Source organism: Salmo trutta, chromosome 1 (assembly GCF_901001165.1).
Source record: "Salmo trutta chromosome 1, fSalTru1.1, whole genome shotgun sequence".
NCBI lineage: Eukaryota > Metazoa > Chordata > Actinopteri > Salmoniformes > Salmonidae > Salmo > Salmo trutta.
Window position 1 is genome coordinate 22360455 of NC_042957.1, and position 22672 is coordinate 22383126.

General features: G+C 45.2%; 1 protein-coding gene across 3 annotated transcripts in view; it reads left to right on the forward strand.

Moving 5' to 3' along the window:
- LOC115187073 (protein EFR3 homolog B) overlaps window positions 1–22672 on the forward strand; it is a 70863-nt gene that overhangs the window by 35026 nt on the left and 13165 nt on the right. For all 3 annotated transcript variants that reach the window (XM_029746325.1, XM_029746310.1, XM_029746359.1), the window contains 12 exons: window positions 10788–10937; window positions 15091–15225; window positions 17042–17120; window positions 17445–17580; window positions 17791–17952; window positions 18155–18266; window positions 18354–18408; window positions 18542–18714; window positions 19051–19126; window positions 19377–19538; window positions 19696–19827; window positions 19920–19987. In XM_029746325.1, the coding sequence (XP_029602185.1) occupies window positions 10788–10937; window positions 15091–15225; window positions 17042–17120; window positions 17445–17580; window positions 17791–17952; window positions 18155–18266; window positions 18354–18408; window positions 18542–18714; window positions 19051–19126; window positions 19377–19538; window positions 19696–19827; window positions 19920–19987 (1440 nt within the window). The remainder of the gene's footprint in view (window positions 1–10787; window positions 10938–15090; window positions 15226–17041; window positions 17121–17444; window positions 17581–17790; window positions 17953–18154; window positions 18267–18353; window positions 18409–18541; window positions 18715–19050; window positions 19127–19376; window positions 19539–19695; window positions 19828–19919; window positions 19988–22672) is intronic.

A 22672-nucleotide genomic window follows, 5' to 3' on the forward strand; every position in this document is an offset into this window, starting at 1 on the left:
TACTAAATTTTTCAGAGCCTTTACTCAGTACTTGGTTTTAGCACATTTGTGAGCGATCGAGTCTTCTTGGGTTTGACGCTACAAGCTTTGCACACCTGTATTTGGGGAGTTTCACCTATGCTTCTCTGCAGATCCTCTCAAGCTCTGTCCGGTTGGTTGGGGAGCGTCGCTGCACAGCTATTTTCAGGTCTCTCCAGAGATGTTTGATCGGGTTCAAGTCCGTGCTCTGGCTGGGCCACTCAAGGACATTGAGACTTGTCCCAAAGCCACTCCTGCGTTGTCTTGGCTGTGTGCTTAGGGTTGTTGTCCTGTTGGAAGGTGAACCTTCACCACAGTTTGAGGTCCTGTGCGCTCTGAAGCAGGTTTTCATCAAGGATCTCTCAGTACTTTGCTCCATTCATCTTTGCCTCGATCCTGACTAGTCTCCCAGTCCCTGCCGCTGAAAAACATCCCCACAGCATGACGCTACCACCACCATGCTTCACCGTAGGGATGGTGCCAGGTTTCCTCCAGACGTGATGCTTGCATTCAGGCCAAAGTATTCAATCTTGGTTTCATCAGACCAGAGAATCTTGTTTCTCATGGTCGGAGAGTCCTTTAGGTACCTTTTGGCAAACTCCAAGCGGGCTGTCATGCGCCTTTAGGAGTGGCTACCATAAAGTCCTGATTGGTGGAGTGCTGCAGAGATGGTTGTTCTTCTGGAAGGTTCTCCCATCTCCACAGAGGAACTCTAGATCTGTGTCAGAGTGACTACTGGGTTCATGGTCACTTCCCTGACCAAGGCCCTTCTCCACATGATTGCTCAGTTTGGCCCGGGCGGCCAGCTCTAGGATGAGTCTTGGTGGTTCCAAACTTTTTCCATTTAAAAATGATGGAGGCCACTGTGTTCTTGGGGACCTTCAATGCTGCAGACATGTTTTGGTACCCTTCCCCAGATCTGTGCCTCAACACAGTCCTGTCTTGGTGCTCTACGGACAATTCCATCGACCTCATGGCATGGTTTTTGCTCTGACATCCACTGTCAACTGTGGGACCTTTTATATAGACAGGTGTGTGCCTTTCCAAATCATATCCAATCAATTGTCTCCAATCAAGTTGTAGAAAAATCTCAAGGATGATAAATGGAAACGGGATGCACCTGACCTCACTTTCGAGTGTCATAGCAAATGGTCTGAATACTTATGTAAATAAGTGTAAATATTTGCAAACATTTCTAAGAAACGGTTTTCACTATCTTCTATTGCCAACCATGTAAAAATAGCCTACATAAAGCAAACAAATAAAAACATTGCAGCCTGCAAGAAGAAAGTATCTTATAAATCACATTAGCTACGCATGGCCTGTCTGCAATGAACATAAAAATTGTAACTATCAAGTGTGTCCGGCCTGAAGCTCCTGCTAGCAAACTTGCAACATTGTATAAAATATTCTGGGCCCTCAGTTTCCCGCACCAGTGAGCTCAGGACAGACACTGCTGTAGGTTATTTGTGCAAGGGATAAGAAGTAATCAGGTATCTTTTGACATTTCTAATGGATCAGAGCATTGCATGTTTCCCTTTTATTGCTGCGTGATTATCGAAAGGATGTCCCAAACAGGTGCTGTTAGATTACAATATACTTTTCCTGACCATTTGGAACAATGTAAACAACACAAAATAAAATATATTATAGCAAAGACTAAAAACAGTCGCATTCCTTTGTGAATGCAATTTCTGAAATGGAACGGTTTAGGCCTAATTTATTTATGTTTATTGTTTCAAATCGTGAATGACTTATATGCTGTGTGATGACAAGAACAAATAAGTGATTGATTGATACAGAAGCCTACAGTTGAAGTCGGAAGTTTACATACACCTTAGCCAAATACATTTAAACTCCAATTCCTGACATTTAATCCTTGTAAAAATTCCCTGTCTTCGGTCAGTTAGGATCACCACTTTATTTTAAGAATGTGAAATGTCAGAATAATAGTAGAGAGAATGATTTATTTCAGCTTTTATTTCTTTTGTCACATTCCCAGTGGGTCAGAAGTTTACATGCACTCAATTAGTATTTTGTAGCATTGTCTTAAACAATTTAAACTTGGGTCAAATGTTTTGGGGAGCCTTCCACAAGCTTCCCACAATAAGTTGGGTGAATTTTGGCCCATTCCCTCTGACAGAGCTGGTGTAACTGAGTCAGGTTTGTAGGCCTCCTTGCTCGCACACACTTTCAGTTCTGCCCACAAATTTGCTATGGGATTGAGGTCAGGGCTTTGTTATGGCCACTCCAATAACTTGACTTTGTTGTCCTTATGCCATTTTGCCACAACTTTGGAATTTTGCTTGGGGTCATTGTCCATTTGGAAGACCCATTTGCGACCAAGCTTTAACTTCCTGATTTGATGTCTTGAGATTTTGTTTCAATATATCCACATAATTTTACTTCCTCATGATGCCATCTATTTTGTGAAGTGCACCAGTCCTTCCTGCAGCAAAGCACCCCCACAATATGACGTTGCCACCCCCGTGCTTCACAGTTGGGATGGTGTTCTTCAGCTTGCAAGCATCCCCCTTTTTCCTCCAAACATAACGATGGTCATTATGGCCAAACAGTTCTATTTTTGTTTCATCAGACCAGAGGACATTTCTCCAAAAGTACGATCTTTGTTCCCATGTGCAGTTGCAAACCGTAGTCTGGCTTTTTTATGGCGGGTTTGGAGCAGTGGCTTCTTCCTTGCTGAGCGGCCTTTCAGGTTATGTCGATATAGGGCTCATTTTACTGTGGATATAGATACTTTTGTACCTATTTCCTTCAGCATCTTCACATGGTCCTTTTCTGTTGTTCTGGGATTGATTTGCACTTTTCGCAGCAAAGTACGTTCATTTTTCTGAAGTCTTTGCTGATTTCTTTTGATTTTCCCATGATGTCAAGCAAAGAGGCAATGGGTTTGAAGGTTGAAGGTAGGCCTTGAAGTACATCCACAGGTACACCGCCAATTGACTCAGGCTAATTGACATAATTTATCAGAAGCTTCTAAAGCCATGACATAATTTTCTGGAATTTTCCAAGCTGTTTACATACACTAAGTTGACTGTGGAATTGTTGTTTAAACGTTTGACCTAACTGGAATTGTGATACAGTGAATTATAAGTGAAATAATCTGTCTGTAAACAATTGTTGGAAAAATGTCTTGTCATTCACAAAGTAGATGTTCTAACCGACTTGCCAAAACTATAGTTTGTTAACAAGAAATTTGTGGAGTGGTTGAAAAACGAGTTTTAATGATTCCAACCTAAATGTATGTAATCTTCCGACTTCAACTGTATATAAGTATTGAAATATAGGCCTAAGTAAGGTACGGTATTAATACTAAACAGAATCACTCTTAGGCCTATAGCTCGGTGGTGGTTATACAAGGCTGCTATACTAAGCATACTAATGATAATGACATTTCTTATTATTATATGATGATAAATAAAATAAGGAGATCAAGGAAAAGGAGGGTTATTTATTATTGTTATTATAAACATTGTCTGACAATTTGGAACAGTGTAAACAACACTAAAGAAATTATAAATAAATCCAGAGAGGCTGTTCTAATGATAAGAAGTGTAAAGCCTGTATTATAGCAAATTTTGTGAAATTGTTTATCTGACAACTTTATTGGCCTATTGGTATTTTAAGAATATCAATGAGGTGCAAACTAGGGTAATTCAAAGATGAAAAAAATATGTAAAATTCAAGATGGGTTAAAATGGAGAGAATCACTTGAGATACCCAGTTCGCTCTGGTTGGGGGCGCTGCTGCATGGCACTCTTTCTAAAAATACTGAACCAGGTGAACCCTCGTTTTCTACAAGGGCTTTACCGTAGACAACCACAAATTGCCATGTAGAAAATTCTGTTCTAGATATTTCTCTGAAACATTTTAGAAAATTGTTGGACAATAAAATCTAAACATGGCTGAACAGAAAAGTATTGTGTTGTCCCAGTTAGGCAACCTCAATATTGGCCTATAGTTCATGCGGTGCAGGAAATGTTTAAACTATACTATAGGCCTGCTCTGGTGACAGTGCAGTCAGTCTATAATAAAGCGGAATAACCAACAGGACCTCACGCTCGGAATAACGGCAACATACATAGGCCTATTCTCTTTTAGAATTTATAAAGGCTGAGGGGTGCATTATTCCCTTTCCTCTTTGGGTATAGAAGAATGTCACGAGCACCCCGGGAACATCATGCACGCCCTGTTTAGATTCACCGAGAGGGCTACATCAGCCTGCCTCAATTCATTCTAAAACGATACAAGTTATTATAATGGTCCAGGGGTGCTTTAACCTTTACCTTTATGGGAATGGAAGGCGATACGCTCCTAGCCACCCTTGGTCGGGTACATCCTCCAGAATTTACAGTAGGCCTACCTACCAAATGGGACATTAGTCTGCCTTATAAGGGCACATATAAATAACTCCAAGATCAGTCCAATATGCTCTGTGTTGTTTGGCTCAACCAACCCTAACAGCGCATCAGATGTCCACTGCTTGTTACGTTTTTCTCCTCAAAATATCGGAATAGGTCAAACAGAAAGAGAACTTGTAGACTATTTGGTCAATATTGATTGCACAGTGCAATTAAAACGCGGCGTAAGCCTAAAATAAATAAATGCATCTGGCTATCTGATGCACTCAAACTATTTTATTAGAAATACTGATCTTAGCATAGGTATACCCCTTAATTAAATCAATATGTTGAATACTTCATACATGTAGCCTAGGAACATAACATTATTTTATCACCACGCAGCCAAAATAGCAGCAAGCATGCCATATGATGAGAACCCCCCCCCCCACAGTTAAATAAATCACAGCTTAGAGCTCACAGAATCAGTAGGATATTAAACAAACACTCAAACAGTTTCTGTAGATATACAGTACCAGTCAATAGTTTGGACATCTACTCATTCCAGGATTTTTCTTTATTTTTTTACTATTTTCTACATTGTAGAATAATAGTGAAGAAATCAAAAGTATGAAATAACACACATGCAATCATTTAGTAACCAAAAAGGTGTTATACAAATCAAATACATTTTAGGTTCTTCAAAGTAGCCACCCTTTGCTTTGAACAGCTTTGCACACTCAACCAGCTTTTTTAAATGTATTTTTAATTTCACCTTTATTTAACCAGGTAGGCTAGTTGAGAACAAGTTCTCATTTACAACTGCGACCTGGCCAAGATAAAGCACAGCAGTTAGACACATACAACAACACAGAGTTACACATGGAATAAACAAACATACACTAGAAATATCTATATACAGTGAGTGCAAATAAGGTAAGATAAGGGAGGTAAGGCAATAAATAGGCCATGGTGGCGAAGTAATTACAATATAGCAATTAGACACTGGAATGGTAGATGAATGTGCAAGTACAGATAATGGGGCGCAAAGGAGCAAGATAAATAAATACATTATGGGGATGAGGTAGTTTAGCTATGTACAGGTGCAGTGATCTGTGAGCTGCTCTGACAGCTGGTGCTTAAAGCTAGTGAGGGAGATATGGGTCTCCAGCTTCAGTGATTTTTGCAGTTTGTTCCAGTCATTGGCAGTAGAGAACTGGAAGGAAAGGCGGTCAAAGAAGGAATTGGCTTTGGGGGTGACCAGTGAGATATACCTGCTGGAGCGTGTGCTACGGGTGGGTGCTGCTATGGTGACCAGTGAGCTGAGATAAGGCGGGGCTTTACCTAGCAGAGACTTGTAGATGACCTGGAGCCAGTGGGTTTTGCGACGAGTATGAAGCGATGGCCAGCCAACGAGAGCGTACAGGTTGCAGTGGTGGGTGATATATGGGGCTTTGGTGACAAAACGGATGGCACTGTGATAGACTGCATCCAATTTACATTTACATTTAAGTCATTTAGTAGACACTCTTATAATTTGTTGAGTAGAGTGTTGGAGGCTATTTTATAGATGACATCGCCGAAGTCGAGGATCGGTAGGATGGTCAGTTTTACGAGGGTATGTTTGGCAACATGAGTGAAGGGTGCTTTGTTGCGAAAAATGAAGCCAATTCTAGATTTAATTTTGGATTGGAGATGCTTAATGTGAGTCTGGAAGGAGAGTTTACAGTCTAGCCTGACACTTAGAATATGTGGACAACTACAAATACCTAAGTCAGAACCGTCCAGAGTAGTGATGCTGGACGGGCGGGCAGTGATCGGTTGAAGAGCATGCATTTAGTTTTACTTGTATTTAAGAGCAGTTGGAGGCCACGGAAGGAGAGTTGTATGGCATTGAAGCTTGTCTGGAGGTTCGTTAACACAGTGTCCAAAGAAGGGCCAGAAGTATACAGAATGGTGTCATCTGCGTAGAGGTGGATCAAAGAATCACCAGCAGCAAGAGCGACATCATTGATGTATACAGAGAAGAGAGTCGGCCCGAGAATTGAACCCTGTGGCACCCCATAGAGACTGCCAGAGGTCCGGACAACAGGCCCTCCGATTTGACACACTGAACTCTATCAGAGAAGTAGTTGGTGAACCAGGCGAGGCAGTCATTTGAGAAACCAAGGCTGTTGAGTCTGCCAATAAGAATGTGGTGATTGACAGAGTCGAAAGCCTTGGCCAGGTCAACGAATACGGCTGCACAGTAATGTCTCTTATCGATGGCGGTTATGATATCGTTTAGGACCTTGAGCGTGGCTGAGGTGCACCCATTTCCAGCTCTGAAACCAGATTGCATAGCGGAGAAGGTACGGTGGGATTTGAAATGGTCGGTAATCTGTTTGTTGACTTGGCTTTCGAAGACCTTAGAAAGGCAGGGTAGGATGGATATAAGTCTGTAGCAATTTGGGTCTAGAGTGTCTCCCCCTTTGAAGAGGGGGATGACCGCGGCAGTTTTTCAATCTTTGGGAATCTCAGATGATATGAAAGAGTTTGAACAGGCTAGTAATAGGGGTTGCAACAATTTTGGCAGATAATTTTAGAAAGAGAGGGTCCAGATTGTCTAGCCCGGCTGATTTGTAGGGGTCCGGGTTTTCTTTAAGAACATCAGCTATCTGGATTTGGGTGAAGGAGAAATGGGGGAGGCTTGGGCGAGTTGCTGTGGGGAGTGCAGGGCTGTTGACCGGGGTAGGGTAGCCAGGTGGAAAGCATGGCCAGCCGTAGAAAAATGCTTATTGAAATTCTCAATTATAGTGGATTTATCGGTGGTGAGTGTTTTTTAGCCTCAGTGCAGTGGGCAGCTGGGAGAAGGTGCTCTTATTCTCCATGGACTTTACAGTGTCCCAGAACTTTTTTGAGTTTGTGCTACAGGATGCACATTTCTGCTTTGAAAAAGCTAGCCTTAGCTTTCCTAACTGCCTGTGTATATTTGTTCCTAACTTCCCTGAAAAGTTGCATATCATGGGGGCTATTCGATGCTAATGCAGAATGCCACAGGATGTTTTTGTGCTGGTCAAGGGCGGTCAGATCTGGAGAGAACCAAGGGCTATATCTGTTCCTGGTATACATTTTTTTTGAAAGGGGCATGCTTATTTAAGATGGTGAGGAAGGCACTTTTAAGGAATGACCAGGCATCCTCTACTGACGGGATGAGGTCAATATCCTTCCAGGATACCCGGGCCAGGTCGATTAGGAAGGCCTGCTCGCTGAAGTGTTTTAGGGAGCGTTTTGACAGTGATGAGGGGTGGTCTTTTGACCGCTGACCCGTTACGGATGCAGGCAATGAGGCAGGGATCGCTGTGATCTTGGTTGAAAACAGCAGAGGTATATTTGGAGGGCAAGTTGGTTAGGATGATGTCTATGAGGGTGCACGTGTTTACGGATTTGGGGTTGTACCTGGTGGGTTCATTGATAATTTGTGAGAGATTGAGGGCATCAAGCTTAGATTGTAGGATGGCCGGGGTGTTAAGTATGTCCCAGTTTAGGTCACCTAGCAGCACGAGCTCTGAAGATAGATGGGGGGCAATCAGTTCACATATGGTATCCAGGGCACAGCTGGCGGCAGAGGGTGGTCTATAGCAACGGTGAGAGACTTGTTTCTGGAAAGGTGGATTTTTAAAAGTAGAAGCTTGAATTGTTTGGGTACAGACCTGGATAGTAAGACAGAACTCTGCAGGCTATCTCTGCAGTAGATTGCAACACCGCCCACTTTGGCAGTTCTATCTTGTCGGAAAATGTTATTGTTAGGGATGGACATTTTGGTAGTCTTCCTGAGCCAGGATTCAGACATGGCCTGGATTAACCTCCACATCACCAGAGGAACAGAGGAGGAGTAGGATAAGGGTACGGCTAAAGGCTAAAATAACTGGTCGTCTAGTATGTTCAGAACAGAGAGTAAAAGGAGCAGATTTCTGGGCACGGTAGGAAGGATTCAAGCCATAATGTACAGACAAAGGTATGGTAGGATGTGGATACAGTGAGGGTAAACCTGTATAGAGTGACGATAAAATAGCTATTATCCCTAGAAATATCATTTAAACCAGGTGATGTCACTGCATGTGTGGTAGGTGGAACTAAAGTGTTAAATAAGGCGTATTGAGCAGGGCTAGAGGTTCTACAGTGAAATAAGGCAATAAATACTAACCAAAACAGCAATGGACAAGGCATATTGACGTTAGTGAGAGGCATGCATAGCCGACTGCTCCTAGGAGTCCAGTGAGTGGCTTCAGGCAGCTTGTGGGCCGGGTTTAGCAAGCTAACAGAAGGGCCTTAGAGGGACGTCGCGACGGAAGAAAGTCTGTTGTGGCCCCCTCGTGCTGTTACGTCGGCAGACGTGTGGTAAACCAGGCCAATTGGCAGAATAGGTATAGTGGCCAAAGAATTTGTCCGATGTGCTCTGGACAGCTAGCAGTCCGTGGCTAGCATGCTAGTGGATGGGATTTCAGGGGACGAAGCGACGGCGGAGCCAGTTGAGAAAAACCCCATTGGGCGAATCATGTCGGTGGTCCAGTCGTGATGAGTCGGCTGGGGTCCAAGCCAGTTGGCAAAAAGAGGTATTGTAGCCCAAGTAGTGGCTGATGGACCTCTTTGGCTAGCCGGGAGATGGGCCTAGCAAGGCTAGCTCCAGGCCAATTGGTTCTTGCTTCGGGACAGTGACGTTAGCCAGGAGGGGCCACTCGAATAGCAGCTAGCTAGCTGCGGTGATCCAGGTGAAGTAAAAAAATGTTCAGAGCTTGCGGTATGAATCTGGAGATGTGGAGAAAAATAAATCCGATTTGCTCTGGTTTGAGTTGCGCTGTGCAGACCTGTTAGTGAGCATTTATCCTTTGCCAAGATAATCCATCCACCTGAACAGGGTGGGGTATCAAGAAGCTGAATAGCATTATTATTACACAGGTGCCCCTTGTGCTGGGGACAATAAAAGACCACTCTTAAATGTGCAGTTTTGTCACAACACAATGCCACAGATGCCTACATTTTGAGGGAGCGTGCAATTGGCATGCTAACTACAGGCATGCTGACTACAGGAATGTTCACCAGAGCTGTTGCTAGAGAATTTAATGTTAATTTCTCTACCTTAAGCCAAGAATTTGGCAGTATGTCCAACCGGCCTCACAACCGCAGACCACGTGTAACCAAACCAGCCCAGGACCTCCACATCCAGCTTCTTCACCTGCGGGATCATCTGAGACCAATCACCTGGACAGCTGATGAAATTGAGTATTATTTTTCTCTGTAATGAAGCCCTTTTGTGGGTAAAAACGAATTCTGAATGGCTGGGCCTGCTACCCAGTGGGTGGACCTGGTTCTCAAGTGGGTGGGCCTGTGCCCTCCCAGGCCCACCCATGGTTTCTTAGACTGATGGACTGTGCTATCCCCACAGCCTCAACAATGGATCAGTCCACTCAGACATGCACGAATCAGACAGGTTTCTTGTACACCGTGATGATTATTATTATAATTTTTTGCTACTGCTCGACTGACTAAAGAGATCTCGGCCGACCAACAGCCTATCAACCAAACAATCAACCAGATGGGGTCAGCCCTAGAGGAACTATTGCCATTCTAAAAACAGTTTGTTTACTTACTAATTGAGGTGATGAAAAAATTACTTTGAGAAGCTCCACAACTGATTTAGTGGTGGTGAGTTAAGACAATCAGAAATACTATCAGACATCCCCAAATGAGCAAATGTATATACTTACATTTGTGCACAGGCCATGTTGCCTAGGCATACTTCTATATGTGTAATCAGGTGCTTGTCGTTACGGTATGAAAAAGTACAAAAAAAAAAAAGTGCGCACTCACTATTGTCAGTCGCTCTGGATAAGAGCGCCTTCTAAATGACTAAAATGTAAATGTACTCAACATTGACAGGAGCGCTCCAAACAAAGGACAATGAATAAATTGACAAAGCTCATAAATGGAATGAAATAATCCTAATCTTGTTTCTCACAAGTGTAGCATAGGTTCTGAGCTCCGCAAACAACGTGTCCACTCCGACAATGAGAACGGTCAACTCCTCTTCTTCTTGGACCATGTCATCCTCGCGGCCTCAATGGATTAGTCCACTGAGAAGGGAGTGAATCAGACCGGTGTCTCGTGTGCCATGAAAAACTGCTTGACTAAAGGAATCTCGGTTGACCAACAGCATATCGACCGAACAATCGACCAGTCGACTAAATGGGATCAGCCTTGTTGTAGATATTGATCTATGTACCTGTATTGTCTTATACTTGATTACTTTCTTACAAATTTTCCTGATGGGGAGAGTGATTTTAAGATTAAAGGATCCTCGATTAATATCAAGAGACTGACTACTTGGTTGGTTGATTCATTAATTTGTCCCCTTTCTCTTCTCTATAGGATCCGTATGGCTGGGATAAATGGTCTGCAGGGGGTTGTGAGGAAGACGGTGAATGATGACCTACAGTCTAACATCTGGGACCCCCAGCACATGGACAAGATCGTCCCCTCACTGCTCTTCAACCTGCAGAGTGGAGAGGGCACTGAGAGGTAAGGGGTTATCAAGAGGCTAGCTGTCAGAGGCCGGGTCATTAGTAACAGTTTCCTTGGTAGTTAATTATATTAGAAAACTACGAAGAGGTCCTTGAGAGGTTGTAGAGAAGTGACAGGCTGACAGGAAGACATATGTATATGTTCAAATAGCCCATCCATGTTGGGAACGAGAGGTTTGAAAGTCCAGGCCTACAAGGACTAGAGGGTGGAGTTGCTGTGGAGGGGTCATTGTAGCTGTGGGTGGGTGGTTGCGCATGCGTGCTAGTCCAGGTCAGGTGGTGTTTGTGTTGACACTGCCAGCCAGCTGTTATCCACTCATCTGTGATTGATGTCACTGACAGTCCAGTTAACCTCAAGGCCATGTCTTCAGCACTGCATCCAAGGACAAACAGAGTGAACGTGGGAGGGGGGAGAGATGGAGGGATGAAGAGATGGGGAGGGAGAGGAATGGCGGAAGAAAAGATGAGAGAAATGCAGAGGTAGGTAATGATTGACTCAAAGTGATTAAGAAAGATGGAGACAAATAATTAAATACATCTTCAATACTGACGGAGCAAATGAGTCCTGGAGAGGAAAGAGGGGGCAATGTGGCAGAGATGCTGGGAGAGGGAGAGGGGGATGGAGAGGGTAGTGTAGAGCCAGACAGCCTCCATCCAGTTTTTGGCAGGTCTCCACATGCACTGAATCACACTGACGCCAATAAATCAGAGAGAGAGAGAGAGAGAGAGAGAGAGAGAGAGAGAGCGAGACCTATATTTATGTTGATTTATTTTCCCTTTTTTCACATCATTACAACACTGTATATAGACATAACATTTGAAATGTTTTTATTCTTTTGGAACTTTTGTGAGTGTAATGTTTGCTGTTAAATTGTATTGTTTATTTCACTTTTGTTTATTTATTTCACTTGCTTTGGCAGTGTAAACATGTTTCCCATGCCAATAAAGCCCCTTAAATTGAAATTGAATTGAGAGAGAGAGAGCCTCAGATTTTTTGGGAAAAGAATGAAAGATAGTCAGCAAAGGAAAGATGGAGCAAACAGTTTACCTACAAAGAGCCTAGGCCATCTCCTTCTGTTCCTTAGGCCTCAGTAGATCAGTCAGTCCCCTGTCTGGTCCTGCTGTGTCCTCCTATAGCTCTCCTGCTGAACTCTCCACATTATCACTGGCCACAGACAACAACAGCAGTACTGGGACTATGATACTGGCTAATAACTATTATTACTGGCCACAGACGACAACAGCAGTACTGGGACTATGATACTGGCTAATAACTATTATTACTGGCCACAGACGACAACAGCAGTACTGGGACTATGATACTGGCTAATAACTATTATTACTGGCCACAGACAACAGCAGTACTGGGACTATGATACTGGCTAATAACTATTATTACTGGCCACAGACAACAGCAGTAGGTCTTAGAGCTTGGACTATAAACCAAAAATGATCAATACCGACAGAACCGACTGTTTATCGCAGGCATTTTACTGATATTGATCATCATGATAAATACAATTGAATTGTATTTGTCACATGCACTGAATACAACAACTGTAGACTTTACCGTGAAATATTTACTTGCGAGCCCTTTCCCAGCAATGCAGTTAAATATATATTTTTTTACAAATAGATCAAAAGAAAATAGTAACACAATAACGAGGCTATATACAAGGAGTACCGGTACTGAACGGGTGTACTGGGGTATGAGGTAGTTGGGGTGATTGATTGAGATAATATGTAGGTTTGGTTAGGTGATTGATTGATTGATTGATTGATTGTCCATGTAGGTAGGGGGTGAAAAGCAGAAAGTCCCTGTAGCCATTTAGCAGTCTCATGGCTTCTGGTGCTAGCAGAGAGAACAGACTGTGACTTGGGTGGCTGGAGTCTTTTACCATTTTAGGGCCTTTCTCTGGCACAGCCTGGTGTAGAGGTCCTGGATGGCAGGGTGCTCGGTCCCAGTGATGTACTGGGCCGTACGCACTACCCTCTGTAGCGCCTTGTGGTCGAATGCCGAGCAGTTGCCTTACCAAGCGTTGATGCAGCCAGTCAAGATGCTCTCAATGGTGCAGCTGTAGAACTTTATGAGGATCTGAGGACCCATGCCGAACCTTCTCCGCCTCCTGAGGCGTTGTCGTGCTCTCTTCACGACTTTGTTGGTGTGTTTGCACCATGATAGGTCTTTAGTGATGTGGACACCGAGGAACATGAAGCTCTCGACCGTCTCCACTACAGCTCTGTGAATGGGGGCGTGCTCGGCCCTCCAGTTTCTGTAGTCCACCATCAGCTCTTTTGTCTTGCTGATGTTGAGGGAGAGGTTGTTGTCATGGCACCACAATGCCAGGTCACTGACCTCCTCCCTGTAGGCTGTTTCGTCTGTGATCAGGCCAACCACCGTCGCGTCATCAGCAAACTTAATGATGGTGTTGGAGTTGTGTGCGGCCACGCAGTCGTGGGTGAACAGGGAGTACAGGCTAAGCACGCACCCCTGAGGGGCTCCCATGTTGAGGGTCAGCGTGGCGGATGTGTTGTTGCCTACCCTCACCACCTGGGGGCGGCCAGTCAGGAAGTCCAGTAACCAGTTGCAGAGGGAGGTGTTTAATCCCAGGGTCCTTAGCTTAGTGATGAGCTTGGAGGGCACTATGGTGTTGAACGCTGAGCATGTAGGTGTTCCTTTTGTCCCGGTGGGAAAGAGCAGTTTGGAGCGCACTAGCGATTGCGTCGTCTGTGTAGCCTTTATTAGAGGACTGTGACGTTAGAAAGGAAAGAAGTCTGCTCATATGGACTATTGCTAACAGGACAATTGAAAGCACATCATTCAAAGTAGCCAGTAGTAGTAGTTTTAAGGGTAATATAAAAAAGCTACCGGTGCACATTTCATGTTATACATTTATCGTTCAATTTTTCAGTATCTTAAAAATTCTGTCAGTTTATTGTGATATCTTTTTTTGTCCTTATCGGCCAGCTCTAGTAGGGCTGCAGGGGCTTGCACACTAGCTAATTCACTTCTACAATGTGGTTATGTCTTCCTTTGATCATGTAATTCAAAGAACATTCAAACTAGAAATCTTCATTTATTGTAAGGCTGGAAAATAGGTCTCCCACAAGAAAGAGATTTTCCTCTCAGCAGACTTGCAGAATGAATAAATAAATACAGGTAAACGTGAGGACATAATTAGAGACATTTATCTCGTCACTCACTGATTGTTTTTAACTTGTTGTTAAGGAAATGCTAGGCTTATTGAAAGGTCGCTGATACCAATCTGCTGTGTACCTTCTCTTGGTGTATCCATCGGTTCATTAATGGTGAGGAACATATCATTTTCTTTTCTCTACCTTCATACAGCATTACCCACATATTGAATAGATGAAAATACTGCTATCCATGTGTTGTGGCAGATTTGGTTTTGAATCATTTCCAAGTGTATGTTTGATATTTAATCTTTTCTGGGGCGTTTACAGTAAGAGCATGGCTGCTAATGAGGGAGTTCTACAGAGACGGGACCCATACAGAGACGGGAAGTCCCATGACCTCTTCTTCAGTGGCGCTGGTGGTGGGGGGGCGAGAAGAAAGGCGTGTGTGGTTAATAAATTATGTTATTGGAGGACCACCCGATGCCAGGCGTGGTAGAGAGTAGAACAGAGAAGAGTTCCGCTCAGCTGAGGAGAACGCTTTAACTATGTATAAGAAAAAGGAAATCCTGGGCCCGAGGGAGAAGAGGGCTTCAATGCAAATTATACAAACATACTGTTGCACATGCACACAAGCACATTAACACGTTATGCTCACACACACACTCGCTCTTTCACATTCACGTGTACACACACGCGCACACGTACACACTCACCACTTCAAGTGCAGTCACCACAAACACTCTGTCCTCATTTACAAACAGCAACAGAGATGGAAAAGTGCCTCAGGCAGCTATACGCCAGCAAGGACACAACACCCTTGTTTGAGTGATTTTTATGTGTCGAAAGCGTGTGAAAGTGTTTTCGTTGACTCAAATATATTTCTGCTCCTCTCTTATTCCTCTCCCTGCCTCCTCTCTCTACCTCTCTCCGTCATTCGTCCTACCTTCTTCACTCTCGGTCTCTCTCTCACCTTCTTCTTTTCACCCTCCCTTCCTCTCTCTCGGTCTCTCCAGCCGCTCCCCCTCTCCCCTGCAGGCGTCGGAGAAAGAAAAGGAGAGTCCGGCAGAGCTGACGGAGCGCTGTTTCAGAGAGCTGCTGGGACGGGCCGCCTACGGCAACATCAAGAACGCTGTCACACCAGTACTCATGTAAGACCTGGTCCCCTCTGTTTTAGTGGACTAGTGCTGTGGACTAGTGGACTAGGGCTGTGGACTAGTGGACTAGGGCTGTGGACTAGTGCTGTGGACTAGTGGACTAGGGCTGTGGACTAGGGCTGTGGACTAGTGGACTAGGGCTGTGGACTAGGGCTGTGGACTAGTGGACTAGGGCTGTAGACTAGTGCTGTAGACTAGTGCTGTGGACTTGTGGACTAGTGCTGTGGACTTGTGGACTAGAGTTGTGGACTAGAGCTGTGGACTAGTGCTGCGCGTTGGTGGACTAGTGATGGCCGTTGGTGGACTAGTGCTGTGCGTTGGTGGACTAGTGCTGCGCCGTTGGTGGACTAGTGATGGCCATTGGTGGACTAGTGCTGCGCCGTTGGTGGACTAGTGCTGCGCCGTACGTGGACTAGTGCTGCGCCGTACGTGGACTAGTGCTGCGCCGTACGTGGACTAGTGCTGCGCCGTACGTGGACTAGTGCTGCGCCGTTGGTGGACTAGTGCTGGGCCGTTGGTGGACTAGTGCTGGGCCGTTGGTGGACTAGTGCTGCGGATTAGTGCACTAGAGCTGTGGACTAGAGCTGTGGACTAGTGCTTCACGTTGGTGGACTAGTGCTGCGGATTAGTGCACTAGTGGTGTGACTTAGTGGACTAGTGCAGGGTATTAGTGGACTAGGGCTGCGCGTTGGTGGACTAGCGCTGCACGTTGGTGGACTAGCGCTGGCCGTTGGTGGACTAGCGCTGGGCCGTTGGTGGACTAGCGCTGGGCCGTTGGTGGACTAGCGCTGGGCCGTTGGTGGACTAGCGCTGGGCCGTTGGTGGACTAGCGCTGGGCCGTTGGTGGACTAGCGCTGGGCCGTTGGTGGACTAGCGCTGGGCGTTGGTGGACTAGCGCTGGCCGTTGGTGGACTAGCGCTGGCCGTTGGTGGACTAGCGCTGGGCCGTTGGTGGACTAGCGCTGGGCCGTTGGTGGACTAGCGCTGGGCCGTTGGTGGACTAGCGCTGGGCCGTTGGTGGACTAGCGCTGGGCCGTTGGTGGACTAGCGCTGGGCCGTTGGTGGACTAGCGCTGGCCGTTGGTGGACTAGTTCTGTGGACTAGTGGACTAGTGCTGTGTATTGGTGGACTACTGCTGTGGACTAGTGCTGTGTATTGGTGGACTAGTGGACTAGTGCTGTGTATTGGTGGACTAGTTCTGTGGACTAGTGGACTAGTGCTGTGTATTGGTGGACTACTGCTGTGGACTAGTGCTGTGGACTAGTGGACTAGTGCTGTGTATTGGTGGACTAGTGCTGTGGACTAGTGCTGTGTATTAGTGGACTAGTGCTGTGTATTGGTGGACTACTGCTGTGGACTAGTGCTGTGTATTAGTGGACTAGTGCTGTGGACTAGTGCTGTGTATTAGTGGACTAGTGCTGTGGACTAGTGGACTAGTGCTGTGGACTAGTGCTGTGTATTAGTGGACTAGTGCTGTGTATTGGTAGACTACTGCTGTGGACTAGTGCTGTGTATTGGTGGACTAGTGCTGTGTATTAGTGGACTAGTGCTGTGTATTGGTAGACTACTGCTGTGGACTAGTGCTGTGTATTGGTGGACTAGTGCTGTGGACTAGTGCTGTGTATTAGTGGACTAGTGCTGTGTATCGCTGTCACATTGTGACTAAGATGCAGCATGGTTCTGTGGGGAATTCTGTCATCAGCCAGTTCTCTCGCTCTCTCTGTCTGTCTTTCTCTTGTCTGTACTTTGTAACTTTCAGGTTTACTCTTTCTGTCTCTTCTCTGTCTCTCACGCTCGTTCTCTCACTCCAGGCACTTAGATAACCACTCTCTGTGGGAGGGGAAGACCTTTGCAGTCCGCTGCTTTAAGATCATCATGTACTCTATCCAGGTGAGTCACCTCTACTCCCTCTTCCTCACTCTCTCCGTTCCTTTCTTCCTCCCGCCCCCTCTCTCCCCGCCCTCCCTCCCTCTCTGGCAGCTGTTACCTGGGGATCTGTTACCCCATCTCTCAGAACAACCTCATACTTTCACCCCAATTCAACAGAAATCCTTATTACTTCTCACTCCCACTCTCTGTGTTGCTTTGATGTACGGTGGTTTTTATATTGACCCAATAGTAGTTTGAAATTAATTCTCTCTCTCTCCCTCTTTTGCCCTGTTTTGCTCCTTCTCGCTCCCTCTAACTTTCTCTCCCTCTCTCCCTCTCTTTCAGTCACAGCACTCTCACCTGGTCATCCAGCAGCTGCTAGGTCACCTGGATGCCAACAGTAAGAATTCAGCCACAGTGCGTGCTGGGATAGTGGAGGTCCTCCTGGAGGCTGCAGCCATTGCTTCCAGTGGCTCTGTAGGTGGGTAAAAAGAGGTCTGCCACACACACACACACACACACACACACACACACCTTGTCCTGGCTTGCGTGTCCAGATCACATTTCTTCACACTTCATTCAGTATTATAATCTGTCCACCAGAGAGAGGTGTGTTATCATTGAAAGTGTCTATCTACTGAAGTAGGGGGTTCTTTCTCTAATGAAGTGTGTGTGTGTGTGTGTGTGTCAGGCCCCACTGTGTTGGAGGTGTTTAACACTCTGCTAAGGCAGCTGCGTCTCAGTGTGGACTACGAGCTGACCGGCTCCTACGACGCCAGCGGAAACATTGGCATCAAGATCATCAAAACCCATGAGGAGAGACAGCTACAGGAAGCCGTCATCAGGACCATTGGTCAGTGTGTGCGATTGTCCACACACACACTAGATTTGCAGCCAGTCTGCTTAAAATTCCACCCAAAAACAATTTTTGGTATTTGTTTCATTAGTCCATTGCTGATATAGTCCCAAAATGTTTTGCATGTCAGCAGTCAAGTTTTCAAGATATATAACTACCAAAAGATTGACTTTCATTTGAACTGTTTGTATCTCTCCAGGGTCGTTTGCGAACACCCTCCCTACATACCAGCGCTCCGAGGTCATGCTCTTCATCATGGGCAAGATTCCTGTACCAGGGGTACACCCCGCACTCACCAACGCAGGCTCAGGGTGAGGACACACACACACACACTCACACACACACACACACACACACACACACACTCACACTTTCCTGACAACTTGTTTTATTTGAAGGGGTTGTGAAGGGATCAGGATGATCCAGATCATGCTGCTGAAGTCACTGGTTCAGGTGAGACATTAACATTAGAGACTTCTCAGTAGTCACCAAACTCAATCTTCCTCTTTCTTTAAATCTTTCTTCCTCCATTACCACATCCTCCTCGTCCCTCCCCTGCCCACGCTCTCTCCTCCCTCTCCCCCAGGTGACGACAGGGTTCCAGACCACCAACATGCTGACGGCGCTGCCCAACTCGTTCCTGGAGCCGCTGCTGTCCTTCTCCCTGATGGAGGACCCGGAGGTCAGACTGCTGGTGCTCACCATCCTCCTCAGTGTTATAGACAGACACGACAACACACCCAAGTTCTCCAGCATCAGGTCAGAACACTCCTCAGGCCAAGCTTTTCGTTGTGTGACTCTTTCACTTTTTCTCTCATTCGCTTCCCCCCAATCTGTCTTTATTTCTGCCCCTCAGACAGACCTTCTCTCTATCCCTCTGTCCTTATCTTTCACTCTCACTGTCAGGCTTTTGTCTCTCTTTGATTCAGTCATCCCTTCTCTCTCTCTCTCACTATCATTCTTTCCTCAGGCTTGCACTTGTCATTTTGAGGCATCTTGTCTTCTTGACGTGTCCTTACAGAAGCACTGCGCTATGCTTTCACTCTCTCTGTATCTGTCCATATAATAATGCTAGTCTCCTGTCTCCTCCTACAGCATTATATCAGATATCTCTGTTCTCAAGCTGAAAGTGGATAAGTGCTCTCGACAGGACAACCTTTTCATGAAGAAGGTAAACCTCTCTATCACCAGCTTGCTCTCTCCACCTTCCTCACACTCTCTCTCTCTCTCTCTCTCTCTCTCTCTCTCTCTCTCTCTCTCTCTCTCTCTCTCTCTCTCTCTCTCTCTCTCTCTCTCTCTCTCTCTCTCTCTCTCTCTCTCTCTCTCTCTCCCTCCATCTGTGTGCCACCCCTCCTGCCTCACTCTCCTCTCTGTGTGCCACCCCCTCATGCATCACTCTCCTCTCTTTCTCTATTTCCCAGCATGCACAGCAGTTGTACCGCCACATCTACTTGGCATGTAAGGAGCAGAGCAGTGGTCCGCAGCACTTTGAGACGCTCTATACCTTGCTGGCCCTCATCAGCATGGAACTGGCCAACGAAGAGGTGGTGGTGGACCTCATCAGACTGGCCCTGGCCCTGCAGGTACACACACACTCACACACACACACACAAACACATATACTCGTAACTACACACACACACACACACACACACACACACACACACACACACACACACACACTCACATTTAAGCCTCCCAGGACCAAGGTTATCAGTGTAATCTCTTTCTCTCCTGTAGGAGTTGGCTCAAACCAATGAGGAGTCTCTGTCAGTGTATAACCGCTGTGCTGTCCATGCCCTCTCTGCTGCCTACCTCAACCTCATCTGTCAACTCACCACCGTCCCCACCTTCTGTCAGCACATACACGAGGTACCTGTGTGCATCAGACCACTCTCTGGCTGCAATGTGAAGATGTAGATCTCCACTAATGAATGACTTGTGTGTTGCTCACTCCCTCCCAGGTGATTGAGATGAGACAGAAGGAGGTACCCTTCCTTCTCCCTGAGGACGTCTTCATTGAAAACCCCAAGTAGGTTTACATCACTTTGGTATTTGCTAAGATTGGTATAGGTAAAGCAGTGTTTCCCCTAGGTTTTTTGACAGCAAGGGTAGTGGGGGGAGTCATTGGTAATAGCGTTTGCACCATGACATGCTAGCTTTTCCCATAGACTTCCAGTCATTGAGTCAATGACAATCCAATTAAAACGCGTCTCGGCAGAAATATGTAATAATATATATATTTGGACACACCTACTCATTCAAAGGTTTTTCTTTATTTTGACTATTTTCTACATTGTAGAATAATAGTGAAGACATCAACACTATGAAATAACACATGGAATCATGTAGTAACCAAAAAAGTGTAAAACAAATCCGAGAGAATGCCAAGAGTGTGCATAAGGCCCTAATCTATGTATTTCATATGACTGGGCAGGGGTGCTGCCATGGGTGGGCCTGGGAGGGCATAGGACCACCCACTGGGGAGCAAGGCCCAGCCAATCAGAATTAGTTTTTCCCCACAAAAGGGGTTTATTACAGACATAAAAAGTCCTCTTTTTCATCAGCTGTCTGGGTGGCTGGTTTCAGACGATCCCGCAGGTGAAGAAGCCAGATGTGGAGGTCCTGGGCTTGTGTGGTTACACGTGGTCTGCGGTTGTGAGGCCGGTTGGACGTACTGCCAAATTCTCTAAAATGACATTGGAGGCGGCTTATAGTAGGGAAATTAACATGAAATTCTCTGGCAACAGCTCTGGTGGACATTCCTGCAGTTCGCATGCCAATTGCACGCTCCCTCGAAACTTGAGACATCTGTGGCATTGTGTTGTGTGACAAAACTGCACATTTTTAGAGTGGCCTTTTATTGTCCACAGTACAAGGTGCACCTGTGTAATTATCCTGCCTTTTAATCAGCTTCTTCATATGCCACACCTGTCAGGTGGATGGATTATCTTGGCAAAGGAGAAATGCTCACTAACAGGGATATAAACAAATTTGTGCCCAAAATCTACGAGAAATAAGCTTTCTTTGCATATAGAACATTTCTGGGATCTTTTATTTCAGCTCATGAAACATGGGACCAGCACATGTTGTGTTTATATTTTTGTACATGTAGGTATGGTTTGTTCTACTAAGAGTGCCTTTTGCGTCCCTTTGATATTTTAAGTAGAAATGTTTCCCCAATATTGCACCCTGTGTAACTTCTAGGAAGATTTTAACCCACTTAAACACACAATTTCTCCCTAGTTTTCACCATCATTGTAAAGCCCTAGTTATTTTCAAATCAAATTGTATTTTTCACATGCGCCAAATACAACAGGTAGAACTTACCTTGAATTACTTACTTACAAGCCCTTAACCAACAATGCAGTTAAGAAAATAAGAGTTATGAAAATTACTAAATAAACGAAAGTAAAAAAAAAAGTAACACAATAAAATAACCATAACGAGGCTATAAACAGGGGGTACCGAGTCAATGTGCAGTGGTACAGGTTACTCGATAATATGTACATGTAGGTAGGGTACAAGTGACTATGCATAGATAATAAACAGTGAGTAGCTGCAGTGTACAAAAACAAAATGTGTGGGGATCAATGCAAATAGTTTGGGTAGTCATTTGATTAACTGTTCAGCAGTCTTATGGCTTCGGGGGTTGAATCTGTTAAGGAGCCTTTTGGACCTAGTCTTGGCGCTCCGGTACCACCTGCCTTGCGGTAGCAGAGTGAACAGTCTATGACTTGGGCGGCTGGAGGCTTTGACAATTTTTTTTGGCCTTCCTCTGACACTGCCTAGTGTAAAGGTCCTGGATGGCAGGAAGCTTGGACCCAGTGATGTACTGGACCATACGCACTATCCTCTGTAACACCTTACGGATGCCAAGCGGTGATGCAACCTGGTTAGGAGACTCTCGATGGTGCAACTGTAGAACTTTTTGAGGATCTGGGGACACATGCCAAATCTTTTCAGTCTCCTGAGGGGGAATAGGCATTGTCACGCCCTCTTCACGACTGTCTTAGTGTGTTTGGACCATCATAGTTTGTTGGTGATGTGGACACCAAGGAACTTGAAGCTCTCGACCCGCTCCACTACAGCCCCGTCAATGTGAATGGGGGCGTGTTCGGTCCTCCTTTTCCTGTAGTCTACGATTAGCTCCTTTTTCTTGCTCACATTTGTTGCGTTGACAGTCATTTGTGAAGTTTATTATTTATTTTGTGTGATTAGTGATTCCTTTACGTCTACAGTGCCTTCAGAAAGTATTCACACCCTACGACTTTTCACACATTTTGTTTTGTTACAGCCTGAATTTTGAATGGTTTAAATTGCGATTTTGTATCACTGGCATACACACAACACCCCATAATGTCAAAGTGGAATATGTTTTTAGAAATGTTTACAAATTAATAAAAATGTAAAACTGAAATGTTCTTAGTCAAGTTTTCAACCCCTTTTGTTATGGCAAATCTGAAAGCAGACATTGAATATCCCTTTGAGTATGGTCAAGTTAGTAATTACACTTTGGATGGTGTATCAATACACCCAGACTCTATGAAGATATAGGCGTCCTTCCTGACTCAGTTGCCTCATAGGAAGGAAACCGCTCAGGGATTTCACCTTTAGGCAAATGGTGACTTTAAAACAGTTAGAGTTTAATGGTTGTGATAGGAGAAAACTGAGGATGGATCATCAACATTGTAGTTACTCCACAATACTAACCTAA